The 19924-nt window shown below is 37.5% G+C and overlaps 1 protein-coding gene across 1 annotated transcript in view; it reads right to left on the reverse strand.

Annotated features, from left to right (window-relative positions):
• The window catches only part of CFAP54 (cilia and flagella associated protein 54), a gene marked incomplete at both ends in the record, with an annotated part of 221081 nt that overhangs the window by 156940 nt on the left and 44217 nt on the right, over positions 1-19924 (reverse strand). Inside the window, 5 exon segments of the mRNA XM_084254923.1 lie at positions 3220-3405; positions 4380-4472; positions 8370-8546; positions 15670-15791; positions 15877-15963. Of these exon segments, the coding sequence (XP_084111049.1) occupies positions 3220-3405; positions 4380-4472; positions 8370-8546; positions 15670-15791; positions 15877-15963 (665 nt within the window).

Consider the following 19924-nt stretch of genomic DNA (forward strand, 5'->3'; position numbering starts at 1 on the left):
ATGAGCTGCTTCATGTGTCAAGTTTACATGTGCTACCAGAGTAACCTTGTATAAATCACTTAACCTCCCTGAGACACCCTTTCTTGGAATAAGATGGAATTGGTAGAGAAAAGATTAATCTCTATTTCCTCAGCTATAAAAGTCATACTATTGGGGGCTTCCCTAGTGGTGCAAGGGGTTAAAACGCAGTACTATGAAGCTATCCGCAGCCACTGCAGCACAAGTTCGATCCCTGGCCAGGGAGGTGAACCACATGGCACAGCAGACCTCTCCTGACTCACCCCATTGCTCCCCTCAGCAGTGTATTTCAGCCAATCAGTGTATTTCAGTCAACTCTGTCTCTGGTGAATCCTCTCACTCCCCACACCTCTGGCCTGCACCTCAGCTCTTGTATGCATAAATAAATAAATCTTTAAAAAATAAATAAAAAATAAAAGTCATACTATCATTTCATTGAGTCATTGTAATAAATGGAATAATGAATTTTAAAATGTCTGACACTCAGTAGTGTTTCAATAAGTGACATTCCCCATTTTCTTATGTCAACGAGCCATTGTGCTCCTTCACTGTCTGATTCAATAATCCAGGAGTATTTGCATTTGTTCTTATATCCGTTTTACGGATAGTGAAATTGAGACCAAGCAACTTGTCTAAAAGCATAATCTCTAAGGTCAAAATTAAAATCCTGACCACAGAAGTCTAATTTTCAATGTTTTGTAAATATTATGCAGCTGGTTCAAAGTTGAAAGGGAAGAATAAAAAGAAATAAAGTTATAAAGAGGAAAAACATTGGAAAATATCCAGAAAATATATAACTCATAGTTTCCCCCCTCCAAAAAATTTTCAGAGCACCTTAATTGGTGGAGCTCTACATTAAAAAAAAAAACCTAGTAAAGATTTGTCTGATTTTATTAACATCTACAGAACAATGTTGAATAAAAGTTTAACCTAAAATCCCAAACCTAGTCAGTCATAGGCATTTGCTGAAATGTATCCCTATTTTACTATATTTGTAATAATATTTCCTGAAGAACAGAATTGTCCTAAAAGTTAACCACCTTCATGAAAAACAGATTGAAGTTCCCAAAGAAAGGCACATTTACTTGATGGAAATTAAAAACTGAAATCTAAGTTGCAAATTGAGTAGGTTTACTAAGTGAGAAGATTTTGCTTCAGCCACTTAATATTATGAGAGAGAATGCTCATAAACTGTCATAACTGAACGCCAGCGCTGCAAATATAGTGTCAATAAAGAAACACAGGTCATTACTTTATGACACTTCTCATTATCTCAGCAGTAAGCCTGGACTTAGTTTTATTAACTTTCAATGAAAGTTCTGCCAAATGAAGCCCAAGAGTCAAACCACTCCCTGGAGAAAAATTAGGCCTTGATGAAATATTCGGTTCCTCACTTTGAAATAACTCCATCACTGCAAATTAGAGAATATATTAGATTCCAAAGAAATAAAAACATCAGAAAACCATGAGCCAATTTGACATGCTAAACCAATGCTAGACAAATCCTAGCAATTCTCTCAATTTAATTTTCTTTGAAAAATATGATAATATAAAACACCACTAAGATCTTATAGTCTATAATACTAATAAACTCTTAAGAGAAAAAAATAGCACCATGGAAATATGATAAAATTTAGAATAGCCATCAGCTCTACAGCCACTTAAAATTAGATGTTGAGACTTAGGTGAATGAATCATTATTTTTAGCACCCCACTCATTTGTGATATTTTAAGTCAGTCAGTCATTTCAACATAAGGATTAATTCATTAATATATCCATAATTAAAAACAATAATATATCTTAAATGCCTACTGTGTGATAAGTGCCATTGGTTAAGCATTTGACATGCATAATTCGAGTTACTACTTATAATAGCTCTGGGAGGCAGTCACTATTATTATTTCCACTTCACAGATGAAATTCCTTGCCAATATCACATAACTCACGTAAGGAGCTGAAATTTGAACTCAGGTATATTTGTCTCTATTATCTCAGACATTTCACTTCTATAAATTTATCCCACAAAAGTAACCATGGATGCAGGCAAAAACAAAATTATATACAAAGATACACATCACAGCTTTGCTTATAAATAGCCAAAGGCCAGGAAGTAATCTCCAACAATGAAGAATTACTAAGTAAACTGTGATATAGCTTTAAGAAGGAATACTGTGTGATCATTAAGAGGGGCAGGGAAAGGAAGGACTAGAGTCAAAATAAAGGGGGAGGTGCAATTGTATGTGTAATATAACCAAAATGAAAATGCATACATTGTGCAAAGATGAAAAAAGATATAAGAATTATATAAAATAAAATATTTAAATAAAAAATAATTATCAATAAAAAAAGAATTGTGTTCTGGAAGAATACTTCATGGAATGGAAAAATGCCAATTATATAATAAATAAAAATATCAAGATGTAATGTAATATGTACATTATGGTTAAAATTATAGATTAGGGCCTTGCTGGTGGTGCAAGGGGTTAAGAACAGCACTATGAAGCTATCTGCAGCCTCTGTAGCAGCAGTTCAATCCCCAGCCGGCCAGGGAGATACCTACATGGCGCAGCAGACCTCTCCTGTAGAGCTCGCTGCTCCCCTCAGCAGTGTATTTCAGTAGATCTGCCTGTTCTGCTCCCCACTCTGTCTCTGGTGAATCCTTTCACCCTCCCATACCTCTGGCCTGTACCCCAGTTCGTGTATCATAAATAAATAAATTTTTTTTAATTACAGATTATACACAAACTCATGCACCTGTGAGTATATGTATAGTACATATGTATGTGTACACATGTATGTAGAACACACATGTGGCATTATTGATACATGGACTGGAAAGTCTTTATATGGCAGGGCTATCATCTGCCTTATAGGGTGCTTACAAACATCACTGGTTTCTATTAATAGGTCCCTATAGCACTCCTAGATTATCAGAAACAAAAATATCTCTTGACATTGGCAAACATCCCCAGGAGCCAAATTTTTAAAATTAATTGTGTCACCTTTGTAATCCAGGGAAAAAGTTATTGTGAGATGCAAAATAGGAAAAGGATTGATTCCCATTTATGAGATAAATTACAATATAAAAGACACAAAAGGAGCTTTTGAACACCTGCTGCAACTTTTCTTCTATCAGAAATTATTGGGTAACTGCTGCTTAACAGAAAACAGAGGGAAAAGTTAGCAGAATTCTCTTTTACCTGAGTCAAGAATGTCCGAGCAGTAACAGCAGAAAGAGGTGGATAAATCAGAATTGGTTTAGTTGACTCCCCCACGGCATCTCCGACAAGCTTACCAGTGGAAGAATAAGCAGCAATTGCAAATATATATTTTTCATTGGTTTCTAAACCTTTTACTTCAAAAATGCTTTTACCATCAGCTGGGATCTGTTAACAAAAGCATACTTCAAATTATGTATAAAAATTGTTATTTTTTTTGATATCCTCTTTTTTTGAAGTGCCTATTCTAGAAAATTGCCCATGTTAAGTTTCATCTGCCTTTTTCTTATTGATCTTTAAGATTTTTAAATGCATTTTGAAAGCAAGTTCTCTGCTTGGTGTAAGTATCCTCTCAATACCTATTTTTCCTTTTCTCCATGGTGTTTTTGGATTAATAAAATTTCTATCTTCTTATCTTTTCTTCTAACTATGCCACCTACTCTAATGAATAAAATATCCTCTTTTACACTCTTTAAAAGCCAGAATATGGTATAACAACAGAGTTTGGGTCTGAATAACTTTCAAAACATATCAAGCGTGTGTGCAAATTTATACCAAATTTTCCAACTATCTTCTTTTTATTGGTAAAATATCTTGAAACTACCTATTCCTACTAAGTTCCAAGAGATGAAGAACTCTTATTTCATATTTAACATTTGGTGAAATTTCCGGATGATATGAAAATTAAAAGGAGTTGGAATGGTTGCTCTATAATTGTCCTGCTATTTCTCAGATTTGTATTGGGAAGGATGGACTACAGGTCCAAAACTATTGTCTGTGTAGTAAAGTTGAGAAATTAAAACTAAATATGATTCCTCAAAGTTCTGACTCTGTTTAACGTTGTCAAGGTGTTTCATTCTGAGTAAGAATTCACCTTTGATTCAGCTCCATTTCAAAGGTAATTTGAATTTCAAAGGTAATATGACCTTGAAAATATAACTAAATAAACCTTATATGTAAAAAATTAACACGTTCATTTACTTGGAGTTTAGTTATGACTCAAGTTGAAATTAGAGAAACTCACTGAATATAATGGCTTCATAAAAGGAAAAAAAAATACCATTTGTCATTAGTGAGGCTTTTGGTAAGGCTTCATGAGTTTTATTAATTAAATCTTCAAGATTTCTTTTAATTTTACCTACCGCTTCTCCTGAGTTTGGGAGATGGTTATTGTTTAGCCTCACTTTTCCATAGCTCCCTTTCGCTTTGCAACCCAAAATGCAGTACCAGGAGACCTGCCAAGGAGAAAGGCACATCCATCATCCGTAGTCTGTTTAATGAGCATTCGACTTCTTTTATCATGATGTGACACAAGGAATACTTTTCTAAATAAAAATATAACTATTCAAGTTTTAAAACTGAAATCTAATTTTACTAAGATACCTCAGATTAATCTTTTGGAAAAGACACATATAGGGTTCATTTACCTGGTACTGCCAAGGCTAAAATATTATCCATTAATATTTTAACTACCATTCATTTAGCAGTTTCTGTGTGCTAAGTATGGTGGGGAAATGTCTCTATACTGTCTAATAGTCACAATATCCCTGGAGATGTGATGACTATCGTCATTTTGCTTTGCAAGAAATGGAGATACAGAGGTGTGTACAGTAACTTGCCTAAGATTAGACCATGGCAGGAAGTGAGTCCAAAGATGACTTGACCTTGCTGGGAAAAAGAGATCCACACTGAAATTATTTTCATATTTTATTAAATAATACATGACAAAAAGCAAGTAGAAAAAACAGCAAGATATCAGCTGTAACATTTATATGAAAAAGCCTGGAAGAAAATTCTCCTGAGAAAGGATAGCAGTAGCATTTGATGGTAAAATAGTAAGATTGTTGGTAATTTTTTTCTCCAGTTTATAAACTTTCTGACAAATAATGTTTTAAAAATTCTTATATGTAGCTATAAATGCAAAGAAAAATGCAAATTCCACAGAGACAACCAAACTTAAACTTGATTAAATGGTTAGAAAATTGTCCTTCTGTCAGGGTGTCAAAATAATGAAGATTCCTGATTGAATTGAACTACTCTCACTGCAGGGGGAAAGGGAGCCAGTCGATACCTGGGAAATGGTAGTAGAATGAAGCCATAATGTCTGAGGGTTGGGGTTACGGGGGTTGTGTTGTGTTCACTGGGGAATTCCCTTCTCCAGAGAGGTTCTACCTCACACCTCAACTCTGAAATTACAAGAGAAGCTGCAAAGAAGGGAAAATGTAATGGTCTCTAAGAGACAACTGCCTCTTAAATTTAACCTGCATTTTCTCCCCCCAGGTCAAAAGAACTATCCGAAAGGGGTCTAGTCTGCATTATGGTTCTTGACCCTGACTGCAGCAGAATTACTTTTTAAAGTATGGTTTGTACAGATTCAACCAGTTTTTTTAATTCATATCCCTAGGCTTATGAGATCTCCATGAGTCAGAATTTCCTATGCAGGTATCCAAGTCCTTACATTTCCTAAGAAAATTTCTTAGGTGATTAAGGAGCACTAGATAAAGGCAATAGAGCTCCAAGGACAGAGAGAGCATTGAAAGAACTTGGAAGCTGTAGGTCAGGGGGTTAAAAATCATGCAAATCTCAGGGGAAAAAAATCAGAAACTAACTTCCTTTTACTTCCCATGCAAAAAGAGAGCCATGTTTCCTAGGGGGAGAGGAGAGACAGGAAGAAAGACGGTATTATATGACTTGCATCATTATTGCTGTAAATTAAGTTCTATATTTAAACCAGAATTTGAAGGATAAAATTTTCTCTAGAAGCATTCTTACAAGCAGACTTTATATTTGTTTCATTCCACACACAAAAACATCTTAGTTTAACTGTAAGAAGCATTGTGGAATTAGAATCTACACAAGAGTAAAGACACAACGAACAAATCACTAACTTTAGAAGTTAAAGTTTATAAATAATGGTAGGATTTCCAACTATTAAAACAGACCTTAATAAATGAAACGCTTTAACAGGCAATTTTGACAAAAACAAAAGATGGCCGAAGACTCGACACAGAAAACTTATTTAAGTCCATAGCACCATCTAGTGCTCTGAGTAGGACATGGAACGATAATAATTTTCTGGAGGGCACAACTCTACTAATGTATAATACATGGAAACTTCACAGAATGTCCTGAGTGTCAAGTCCTCCAACTTCAGGTCAAATTTGGAACCATTATGTCTTCCTATTCCTAAGCTTTAGGAAATAAAATAAACCAGTTGCTAATTAGAAATAACATAAAAAATGGAATTTTGGTGACAAAAATCAAAGTAGTTGAAAAAATTGAACTAGAACTTTTGGTAAAGTATGCAATTCTGAGTTGAATTTTTAAAATCAGTGAATCCCTGCTCTTAAACAAATCCAAAAATAGCTAACTTTTGAACTTTAAAAATGCCTACAACTACAATAATACATGATAGCATATTAGATGTAAAATAAATGTTCTTTCTACCTCCTAAAAGGTCTTTTATTGCTATAAAGCAATATGAAGGTGGTAATAATTCTCACTGATGTCCATCTCCCATTGGTCTGAAGCTCTTCAAATAGTGGAGCCAGACTTCATTTGTGCTTATTTTTATATCTCACTACCTCTCACAGAATTTGTTAGATAATAGACAATCAATAGTGTTCACTGGACAGAATTAATGGAAAAAATCAATAATGTACTCATATTCTTTAAGAGCATTAATTGTTTTTAGCAAACTTGACTAATACAGTTAACAACAGAGATGGAGAAACGCCAGTGATTATGTCAAGAATAGTCATACATTATCTCACTTTTACTTTTCCTCACTTTGCTTTTACAGTGAACATATTTGACAAAGGAAAACAACAACAAAAACACCTCTGAAAGAATATTTAGATTCTCTAAGGTAAGCGGTGCAACTAAATTTTAAACTTACATCTTCCTTACTTTACAGCCTGTGCCCTTTCCGCTACACTAAACTGATGTTAGTCCAGGCAAAACGTCCTAAAGATAATCAAAAATAAAACTTTATTTTATATATAACATCAACGAGCATGCTGTTGATAATCAAAAAAAAAAGAAAGTGTAAGATTTCAAATAAATTAAGCAGAACCAAATACCTGTTTGGAAACTAAATCTCAAGTTAACAGTGACCTATGTGCCAAGTTTCAAGATACTGGGGATGGGAGAAAGAACCCATTTTTTAATAAACACATAAAGACTGATGTTTTACAATAGGCTAGAATTGTAATGTTTGCATTAAAAGGAACCCCATTTACTTGGGAAGACTTTGGGAAGAACTTCTCAATTCACCACTCCCAAATTTCCTTACCTCTATCATTGGTTCTTGAGAGTAACTGTGTTGGGGGAGAGGATGTTCTGAACAACTACCACAAACACAAGTTATAAGGACTTCACCCACACCCCACAGCAAAGACATCCAAGGCACCAAAGATTACAAATCCCATAACGCCACCACCACCAAAGGGAGGATTGCTGGAAACTCAGGGTGGAGTTAGGTAGCCAGGCTTGGTATATAACCAGACAAGTGGGCCTTGGGGGTCCTTGGTTTTTCACCAGCCTTCAGCATGCTATTGGGGTCCCAACTCAGCAGAACTGGTAGGACGCATTCACCAATTTATTTCTCTTTCTTTCTCCCTGGGTCATTCCTTTTTTCATTAACCCTATTTATAAATTAAACCCTTTTTTAACCATTTTTGTGTGTGTGCCTGCAGTTGAGTCTCATTATAAATCCTTTAAGCAGGTGAGGACCCACATGCAGAGCAACTCATTTCACATTAGGGTTGCCCTGTAACAACTGCTACCCTCTGATTCCACTTCAACTGAGACCTGGAACTTGAGCACATCAGGATGCCTGATGCAGCTGTGTCATGGTGACAGAAATACTTAAAGAGAAATGCTCCTCTGTTGTCCCTGTTCACTGCATATTTGGGAATAGCGAGGCTATATAGAGCATAAAGGGAAATACAGAGAAGGAAAAAGTCGTGAAGAAACTGAGCATAATTAAGACATTAGAATACTGATCCCAGCACTCAGGGCTTATAAATAAGGCTATTCAAGTCTTAAAAGCAATAAAAGCATCGATCATTATCATCATAAAGGTACTTACGGTGCTTTGCTTGATGAAAAGATCATAATGAACAACATACCTGAACATCTGAAATAAATGGAGCAGGTTTTAATGTCACAGAACAATGAGTTCGGGACATCAGGATGGGTGGAGGAGGGATTCTGCTTTTCTTTCTTTTTGAACTTTCCAAATATTTCTGATATGAATATAGGGAATTTTGCTCTGCTTCAACCTTCTCAATTAAAGAATATGCTTCCTACAACAATGAGCAAAAATGGAAAAATACATTTCAAGAGCTAGAATTTCATTTATATGTGTAGATATCTGCTCACATTAAGCAACATTATCTTGCTATATGAAGTTTGCTTAGCCTCAGTGGTGTACTTATTTCAAGCACTGAATTATTTTAAAGAGATAAAAAATAGCTACTAAATAAGAGTAAATAAATAGCTTTTACATGAGGCAATGCAATCTATATGTCTAATATATTTATCATTATTATACATTACCATGAAATTGAGAAATAGGTTTTCAATAACACATCAGATAACAACAACAACAAAAATTATATGCTCACATCTTCCGCTGCCTAACACTATGCCTGGCACATAAGAAGGGCTCACCAGTCTTGAAAGGTGAAATGAGCCTTTACCTATCAAAGAATTAGCCCACAAACCTCAATGGAAAGAAGCTTCCACACCGATTCACAAGGAAAGTAAGTTCGAGCTTTGTTTTTCAATTAGGTTTGTGCTGACAAGAAACAGTACTGAGGACAAAGGTACTTTTAAATCTCCCTACAGTTTCCTTTGAAGAAACTGAAACCTGCCTCTTTTCAGAAGTTACTCCGTTTTTATGAGGACAGATTAATGTTAAGTACATTTGACAATGACTTTTGTGCAGCAAAACACTTAAGGAAAGATATAATGCAATCTTGAAGGGTGTGTTAAGACATATACAAACAACTATCATTAAAACTGGAAGGATAAATTGCTGTTTACCGCTTGTCTAGTAGACCTCCCTGAGGTCTATTCTAAATTTACAGTGCTACTGAGAACTCCTACATTTCAGAAGGAGATGAAATGTAGATTCAGTCATACCCAAGTATCTGGGGAATGAATGTTTCTGAGTATAAAATATACAATTTATAAAATCAATCTAAGAAAAAATGCAGCAACAAATGTATAGTTTGTAGAGAAAAATACACCATAACATAATTTGGATATGACAAGCAGAATGTTCCAGAGTGCTCAAAGTGGAAGACAGGTAGTAGCAGTAATAAAAAAAAAAAAAATTTGCTACCATGTATTGGCTGCTTTCTCTGTGTATATGTTTAGTATTTTATATATGTCATTTCATCAAATCTTCCCAAGATGCCCCATTTTACAGATGAAGAATTTAAAACCTAAGAGAGCATGAGTAACTTAGGTCATGCAGCTAGTCAGTGGCAAACCTGAAACTGAAATCCAAGACCCTTATTTACCTACTATGCTATATTGTCTTAATTGTAAATAGTCAAGTTAAAAGAATTATGGAAAGACAACCTAGATGGAGTTTCCTAGGTGGTATCCTTAAAACACTTGAGATTAAAAAAAAAAAAAAAACCTAAAATGTAAATATGCTAAAATCTTCTGCAAGTAGCTTGAAGACTAAGGGTCAAAACATGACTGCATGGGATGGGGACAGAATTAGAAAGTATTCACTTGTTATCAGGAAGATTTCAGCATGGAACAATAAAGAGTTGAGATCTCTGGGGGGAAAAATAGCTCACATATATTCTTCCCCCAAAAAAAGCAAAAATAATTGATTTCACTAAAATGCCAAGAAAAAGGAAAAATAATTGAACTCAGTAATCTAATTACTCTAACATAGTTAATAGACTGATATTTAGAGGAGGTAATAACAGGAAATATTCAAGTCAGGAGTGATTAGAATTTCTAGTGACCTTGGCTTCTTCATTAATTCTAGTCCCCAAATAGAAACATAAAATTAGATTCTGTGTTGATTATAAAAAATAGTCTGCTAACCCAGAATGCTCTTTTGCTTCAAGTTGAAGCACTGTTGCTAGAATTTGGAATTGTTCAGACCATCTCAATTGTTTGCTTAGGTTCCATCGAAAATTATCAGGGGGGGAAAGTCTAGATGCTCCAGTTGAGGTTCTCGGCAACAGAAAAAAACAGGAAAAAGAGGTGTAAGGGCAGGACTGGCCACTGTGCAGGTTTTCTGATCCCATGCAGACCGGGTAAAGGAGGAGTCAGTCTTCAGTGGTTTTGCAGGTCTTTTATTTGGGGTTCACCAGGCATATGGCAGGCAGGGGTGCTGGCTGGGAGGCCTGCCAGCCCCCAGCAAGTCTTTACTCTATCTGGGCTCTCTGGCGTTCTTTCTGCTGCTTTTCCGCTTCGGCTTCTACTGCTGCTACTGCTGCTGCTGCTGCTGGCTGGGGCTGCTGGCGTCCCCCCGTGACGCCGCCCTTAAAAGCGCAGTCTTAACTCAGCTGAATCCCATCTACCTATGCCCATACCCTATTCCAGGTGCCCGCCATCAGGCATGCATTCAGGACAAGGATCCATCATCTATCCTGATGGCGGAAGGGCAGAAAAGCCTGACATTTTCTTTACCCTACAAGAGGTTTGCCCCAAAGTGGGTCTGAGCCTGAAATGAACAAATGCCAGCTAGTTTGAGTCTCTTTTTTTCTCTTTTAATCCCTCTGATCAAGATTGAGATTGCAAGAAGGGAGCAACCAATTGACCCAAATACACCACGAGACCTTCTCTTGACTAAGAGAGAAGAAAGAACCTGAAAGGTCGCACCTGATTCCACTTAATGGAGGAGAAGAAATTTTTCAAAAAGTGATGTTTAGAAGGGGAAATGGATGCAATTGACAGAAAACAGCAGTACACAACCCTGGTGTAAAGTCAGGAATGGACACGGTGCAGGTTTTCTAATCCAGCAGACGGGGTAAAGGAGCAGTCAGAGTCCTTAGTGGCTTTTTGCAGGTCTTTTTATTGGGATTTACCCAGTACACATCAGGCAAGGGTGCTGGGGGGCCGGGAGGCTGGCAGGCCTCCCAGCCCCCAGTGAGTCTTCACTCTATCTGGGCTCTCCTGCGTTCTCTGCTTCTCTCTCAGCTTCTGTTCATTCTCGGCTTCCTGGCTTCTGCTGGCGTCCCTGTGACGCTGCCCTTAAAAAGCACCATCTTAGCCCAGGTGAATCCCATCAACCTATGCCCACACCCTACTCCAGGTGCCCGCCACCAGGCATGCATTCAGGACCGCAAGGATCCATCATCTATCCTGATGGCGGGAGGGCAGAAAAGCCCGACATTTTTCCTTACCCTACACCTGGTAAACCTTAGCACTTGGAATGAGGTTATTCCTGGCTCTTCCCCATGAGAAATTACATCAGCAAAGATGCTGAATGTTCAGCGGTGGACTCTGAAGTGGACTAAAAGCAAAATTCCTAACTCATAAGATCATCACCCCATTTAATCAGATGTAGAAGATCAGGGACATCTAGATTGGTTCCCGGTGCAATTCGTTGAAAAAAAAAAAAAACGTAGCCTAATATAAAAGCCAATAACCAATACAAGAAGATGGTGAAAATTAATCCAAATAAAAAAAAATCAATCACATTTGGAAAGCTAACAAGTCAATATCAAAGGTTGGGCCCTCATTCGTGACAATAAGTTGGTCCACTTTTAATTGATTTGGAAGAAAACAGCTGATAAGATTGCACAGATCTACAAGGTCAGGAAACTTTTGGGAAAAAACTATAAAAAAAAAAAACCTCTCCTATAAAAGAGAATGAATTATTTAAGAGTTCTGGAAAAAACCTAGGCTTTTGAAACCTTTTTATGGTGTCAGGTGACACATCAGCTACTGATTTGCGGATAATTTTATTACAAGATCATGATAATGTAAAACATTCTGTAATATACCCCAGTAGAAAATGATTGCCAAGGGAAAGACATTTATTTGTTTTCTTTAAGGAAAGAAACTTTAGCAATGATGTGAGCTATCACATTGTTTATGAGAGTACCCTGAGGATGATCATTAAGCCTTAACACTTGGATAAAAAAACTACAACTAAGGAGCAGAGGTGGCTGTAGAAGATTTCATGGCTGCTAAATAAATATTCAATATGTTCCTAGTCAGTAAAAATCCTTGTGGAGGACCCCTTGTAAAAAGTGAGGCTCTCAAATGCATCTATCTTTAGGACTTTTTTTTTCTTCTTAAAATTGTTTCACTTAAGAAATAGGAGGTAAAGGTACACAAGGAGAAGAACATGAAAACTTCAGACTTTCTGAATCTCCAGTGTGTTCCCCAGTCTCAGGGGTAGGGACACAGAGACACAACAGGGCAGTGGGTATAGTATGACAATATGAAGACAAAACTGAGTCAAAATAAAACAAAGGAGAAAGCTCCAGAGGTTTCTACTCTCCCCAGGTTCTGAGAGACCACATGATTAGAACTGAGAGCAAAAGTTCTAAAAGAACGAGAAGTATTATTTACCACAGAAAAAAGACAGAAGTGTCAAAGTCTCTCAGCACTAGATGGCAGCACGTAGCCACGGGAAGTATCTGCTGAAAAAATGGATCTGAACACACCCCAAATGTCTTCCTCAAAAGGTCAGTCACCTGTTGCTCTTGTCAGCTCAGACAGCTCAATACCAACATCATATTCCTTTACTCAAATGCTGAGAATTCATTTTTTTATTGTGGTATCATTGACATACTAAACTAACAGTTTTCAGGTATACAACATAATGGAGATTCAACCATTTGGAAGTTCAAATTTAATGAAACTTCTAATACCTGTAGGACAGAGTTTCCCAAATTAATAACATGTCTGATATCGTTGAACATTGACAGCAACCAAAATCCTTAGACTTCTTATGAAGAAGTCCTTATCCTAGATAAGGATTCATATGAATGAGATCCTACCTCCTCTCTCTCTTATCACCCTCTTCCGTACCCCCACCTCTTGCCACTGCATCTAAGCTTCTGTCACACTGCATGACCTGTAGGATTAGAAGTATTCTCTGATCTTTCTATCCTCAGGACTTTTGTATAGGCAATGTCTCTTCCATCCTTTGTCCTCTTTATTTCTCTGGCTACTCCAACCTATCATTCAGTATTCAACTTCAAGTCACCTTTTCTGGATGCTTCCATAAACATTCCCCGCTGTTGAGCTAGGTACTCTCCTGCCAAAATCCCCTGGACTCTTGCAATTAAAGCCCCTGTTCAACTGACCCAGAATTACCTACTTACTTGTCCATGGTCCATAAACTAGATTGATCTTGAAAGCAGAAACCAAAAAGGAAAGGTAATCCATCAACACTTGTTGAATAAATAAATGAAATATGGTTGGGTCTTTACTCCCTACATTCAGTATGCCAAGCATACAGCATAACGTTCAATAAATATTTGCTGAATGGAACAGAGGCACTCAATATTTGTTGGATAAGTGAAATGATGAAGAAGTGCAGTATATCAGAAATTTTAAATTGCAATGCTTATTTTCTGACCTCAAAAGCTATTCTATCTCTCGCAGACTCTCACTTTCTGGATCCTGACCTCATAGAGATGTCCAGTCTCTTAACATCTCCCTTGTCACTATCCTTTAGAAACCTTGATGATGTTACTTTCTTCACTATCAATCTGGCCCCACATTTTTAACTTTCATTTAAAAAATTGAACCCTGTACAAAGCTCTGCTGTCAAACACTGCTGGCACAACTACCAAGACTACTACACCAGCTTGTCAGGCCACCATGGAGATGGGGCCCCCTGAAAATTCATGGTCTTCAGGCTCACCTAGAACTTAATGTGCAGGCAACTCTCATTCCTCTCCACTCTCCAGTCTTTTTCACTCTCCTAGTTCTTCACTGTTGGCAGACATCCTTGCCTCTTAACTTTATCAGATGATTGAAGTAAGGCATCAATTCAACTCTCTGCCTCCAGACCAAAAGACTTATTTAAACCTACATCTGTTATTTCTTCCTCCTATATCAGAGAATGAGGTTTCTGCCCTGCAGCCTACCCTCCACCAAAGAGGAATCCTTTCCCTGTTCTTTTCATCTCATCCCCTTCCCTCTTCTTTTTTTTTAAAGATATATTTATTTATGTATATAAGAACTGGGGCACAGGCCAGAGGTGCAGGGAGTGAGAGAACTCACCAGAGACAGAGTGGGGAACAGAACAGGCAGACTCACTGAAGTACACTGCTGGGAGAAGCAGCGGGCGAGCAAGGAGAGGTCTGCCCCACCATATGGGTATCTCCCTGGCCGGGTATCGAACTCGTGCTGCAGAGGCTGCAGAGGCTGCGGACAGCTTCACAGCGCTGCACTCAACCCCCTGAGCCACGAGGGAGGCCCTCCTTCCCTCTTCTAAAGAACTCTATTGTTTAACTTATTCACCTTTCTATCATATCTTCAATTTTGACCTATTTATTTTCGTCCCCTATCTACCAAGCTATTTGTAGCTTTATTTCTACCTTATCATGTGCCATGCATTCAGCCAATACAATCAAATGTTTGTGAGTGATACCCAGGGAAAACATTAAAAAGATCCCATAACTTGAAATGTGATTATCCTAGGAATTTAAATGCTAAAATCAATATATAATGAATCAGCAAGACAGAACAATTTCCAGGTTAGAATGAGACAACAAGGTGATTGGTCCATAAATCAGCAATAGCCAAGGAATGGGATATTTGCCAATGGTCTTTAAGTATTTAAATTGTATAGTAAGGAATATATTACATTGGTGTGGTGTCCAATAATTCTTATAACTTCCCACATTTTTTTCCATAGGTTTTTTTCTTTTTTTAAGATTTATTTATTCATTTTACACAAGAAATGGGGTACAGACCAGATGTGTGGGAGAGTGAGAGGATTCAGCAGAGACAGAGTGGGGAGCAGAACAGGCAGACTGACTGAAATACACTGCTGAGGGGAGCAGTGGGCACAACAGGAGAGTTCTGCCGCACCATGTGGGACCCTCGTCTGCCAGCCTGGATCGAACCAGCGCTGCAGAGGCTGCGGACAGCTTCACAGCACCGCGCTCAACCAGCGCCACAGGGGAGGCCCAATTTCCCACGTTTTGAATCCCTCTGACTTTATTTGGCTTCCCATTTAATGGTTGCTCCAACTGAGAGAATACAGAGTGAGAATTTCTCATCTCAAGAAAATTCAGGACTGGAGATCAAGCATTAGCTCCCCTGCTGAGGACTATTCCACTTCTCAAAGTGAGAAGTGTACAAGGTGAACCTGAGATTCCATATTTTAATGTTAAGGGCAACACATTATTTTTAGTCTATGGAAAGAAATCATTTTAACATAAGTTGTATATCAGGACTAAAAGAGGAATGAAACATTGTTACCGTCAACAAGTTATGTGAAGATGTAGAAGCTGCGTCTTTCTCAAATATTAAAAGAGCTTTCTGCATCAAGTAAATTGCGTGGGATAGTTTATTCTTATTTATTTTATTCATTATAGTTAATTCTGAAAAAAAGCAAACAAGCATTTTACTAAAAGAACAACTATCTTTTCAGTTTTTAGAATACTAGGTTATTCCAGTTTTAATTACCTGTAAAACAATCAGTGCTTCCAGATTGTTTTAGCTTTTCTGGACCTTTGGTAGATGTATTTTTGCCAACAGTTGGAGTCTGCAAAACTGAAGGTTGCCATTACAATTAGTTTTGTGTCCAAGAAAGAAAATATTTTCTAAACATTAAAGAGTAGTCTTTTATGTACAAAATTATTTTCTCTTCTGTATATCATTTTTTACCCATAGGTGAAAATTCAAATCTGTTATAAATACACTTATTGTCAAGTTCCCTTTTACTTGCCACAGTATACCTGAAAACATGAGAATTTTCAAATTATAAATAATATCTTACTTTCTATTTCACCTTAAATGAAACCATCTTGAAACTTGATAAATAGGATCCAGACTACTTTTGTTTTCTTTCCCTTTACATAAAGAACAGATGAAATATCCTGATACTAATCAACAGACAAAACTTTGCCCTTAGCCTTTTCTAGAGAAAACACTTCATCTAAGATCCCTACATGAGCTCGGGGTATTCATGAAGTCTTCATCTCTCCTCTCACTGTGGCTGATGAAATCAGAGCCTCTCAAGATTTTCAACCTACACACAAATTGTTGATTGTGGGCAGTGTGAGATCCCAGAGTATAAATGGGGCTGATGACCGTGGTCCAGGAAAGAGAGCAAGCAGAATGAGGAAGAAAAGGTAAAGCTCTGCTGGCCCAGGGAGGTGGTGAATGTTGCCCTGATTCTTGATTTTCCAGATCTGGCAATATGGGTACCAGCAGTCACCTTACAATAAATCCCATTATTAAGGTTTGATTATTTGTACTAATACATGTGAGTCACCATGGGATGGTGATTAATGAAAAGATGCCAAAGGACACCATTAAAGGATATAAGGTTTATTTAATGGCAACAGATAAGGGAACTTTCTGCAGGAGATGACAACACAGAGCAGAAAAGAATGCATCATTTTCTCAGTACCTAACTGAGAGAGGTTATTCAACTCTCGTTATTATAATCACGGGAGATAAGAACAAGATTTCTCTACTGCAAAAAAATATCTACTGCAAAAAAAAAAAAAAAACCCTGAATGCCAATACAGGTGAGTCCTATTTGATACCACTGTCATCAACAGGCAACCATCGTAAAGTTCTTGAACAAAGGTGATAAAAGCAGTATTTAGGGAACACTAGTCTAGTAGCAGCAAAGGAGAGTGAAGAAAGACAGGAGGAACAAAGCAGTCACTTATACTAGGGGAGCAGTTCAGGAAAGCACAGGAAAAAATTCAAATAGACCCCAACATATTGCAAAGGAAAAATAAGTAATTTCATTTAGATTTGAGCTCAAATCTACTTCAACACCTTTAAGTAGGCTCTCATAAAAACTCAGAGGATCATTTGGCTTTCAAAGATTTATGGACAACAATTAAAGAACAAACTATTTAGTAAATCCATGAGCAAATAAGACCTTACTTCTCCACTAAAGAAGATAATACAGCAACTAGGTAAGAATCTTGAGCTAGTTTTCTTAAAGAGAACTTGATGCAAGAATGTCATTCTTTTTGAAATATCTTTTCAAACCAAAGAATTTTAAAGGCAGTAACCTCAATTACTAGAAAAAAAAATTGCAAGCTTTTTTAACTCAATATAGAATCCATAGTATTAGCCCTAAATTAAAAGGGACAATGTAGGGACAGCTTTTGTTTACAAAAATATACAAGCAGAGCCTCCCCCGTGGCGCAGCAGGTTGAGCGCAGCACTGTGAAGCTGTCCACAGCCTCTACAGCGCCAGTTCAATTCCTGGCAGGTCAGGGAGAAACCCACAGGCACAGTAGACCTCTCCTGTACACTGCTCCCCTTAGCAGTGTATTTCAGTCAGTCTGCCTGTTCTGTTCCCCACTCTGTCTCTGATGAATACTCTCACCCTCCCACACATCTGGCCTGTACCCCAGTTCTTGTATAAATAAATAAATAAATAAATAAATCTTTAAAAAAAAAAGATACAAGCAAATGAATGTAGTAAGAACAGTTCAATTAGAAAGTCACTGTGGACAACCATTATAATTGAATTTAGAGGGATCAAGAGAGGCTAAAACCATGATGTGAAAATCTGTTGGGGATAGATCATTCATTCTACCTCCAAGTAGCACCTTACAATACCATTATTTTTTCACTGATAAGAGGAAATGTATCCTTACAATAGAGAAAGAAATCTATTGAAAATCTATTGATGAAACGATGCCAAAAGACACCATTAATAGATATAAGGTTTCTTTAATGGCAAAGGACAAGGGAAGTTTCTGCAAGAGATAGCAACAGAAGACAGATACTACCTTAAAATAATAGCACTTTTTTTCTCCAATAATAGGAAAAATTAACACTATGTGCGGTTTAATGTGATACAATGGGATGTCCACATCACCACCTATAAATCATAAGGAAACTATCAGGAAAATTTAGATTGTAGGATGTTCTAGAAACATGCCTTAAAAATTACATCATAAAAGAAAAAGTTACAGGAATTACTCTAGATTAAAGACATGACAGGAAAGTAACAAAACCATCATGACAGCATAAGATACCCCTCGCTTTTGTGCCGCCTTCTCCCAAACCGCAAAAATTCAGTATCCATTCATAGGCAAAGGTGCCTGAGAAAGAAGCACAAAGCTGGAGGCATTTGATATCAAGCTATACTCACTACAAAGCTGTGGTTATCAAATCAGTATGGTACTGGCATAAACAGAGACACATAGACAAATGGAAAAGAATTGAGAACCCAGAAATAAGCCCATTAATATACATTCAATTACTATTTGACAGTGGAGCCAAAAGAATACTGGATGGACACAGATAGATACACACATCCTGGAATATTATTCAGTCACAAGAAAGGAGGTAATCCTGCCATTTGCAATAAAATAGGTGAACCTCAAAGGCATCATGCTAAGTGAAGTAAGTCAAAGAAAAACAAATACTGCATGATATCACTTATATGTGGACACTAAAGAATTCAGAATCAGAGATTAGGGTGGTGGTTAACAGGGCTGCATGTGGAGAAAATGAAGAGATGTTGGTTGAAGGGTACAAGCTGCCAGTTATAAGATGAATAAGTTCTGGGGACCTAATGTAAAGCATGGTGACATCATATTGTATAATATCACACTGCGGTAGTAATATCATATTGTATACCTGAAAACTGCTAAGGAAATAGATCTTAAATGTTCTCACCACAAAAAAAAGGGAAATCACATGACATGATGAAGGATTTTAGCTAACACTACAATGGTAATCATTTTGCAATACGGAATTCTGTGTGTATCAAATCAACACAATATTTTTTTTTTAATAGAGGCATGCTTTATTTATTTGTTTGCTGGTTTGTTTGTTTGTTTTGTTTATACATGCACTGGGTACAGTCAGAAGCGCGGGAGGGTGAGAGACTTCACCAGAGCCAGAGCGGGGAGCAGAGCAGGCAGCAGAGCAGGCAGAAGGACCGAAGCACACTGCTGAGGGGAGCAGCGGGCGGCAGGAGAGGTCTGCGCGCCATGTGGGACCCTCCTCCTGTGGCCGGGGAGCAGCCGGGGATCGAACCGGCGCCGCAGAGGCCGCGGAGCAGCTTCGCAACCCAGCGCTCAACCGCTGCGCCACCGGGGAGGCCCTCAACACAATATTTGACATCAAGTATATCTTAAGAAATTTGGGAGGGAAATACTGCATTCAAAAATTAGCTAGATAGCCAGCATCTGATTAAATATATTTAGCTGTAGATATGGTTTGACATCTAAATGTTTTTGATAGAGACCAGAGATTATATTTGGCCAAAACACTCAGTGGTTTAAAATGGAGAGTAAATGTGTTACTTGTTTGTGCAGTAGAATTGCTATTGGCATCTTTTTAAAAAATGTTTTGACCTTTTTTTTTTTTAAAGATTTATTTATTTATTTACACAAGCACTGGGTACAGTCAGAAGGCAGGAGGGTGAGAGAATTCACTAGAGCCAAAGGGGAGAGCAGAGCAGGCAGACTGACGAAGTACACTGATGAGGGGAGCAGCGGGTGGCAGGAGAGGTCTGCACACCATG

This window comes from Talpa europaea, assembly GCF_964194135.1.
Source record: "Talpa europaea genome assembly, chromosome: 15".
NCBI classification, from domain to species: domain Eukaryota; kingdom Metazoa; phylum Chordata; class Mammalia; order Eulipotyphla; family Talpidae; genus Talpa; species Talpa europaea.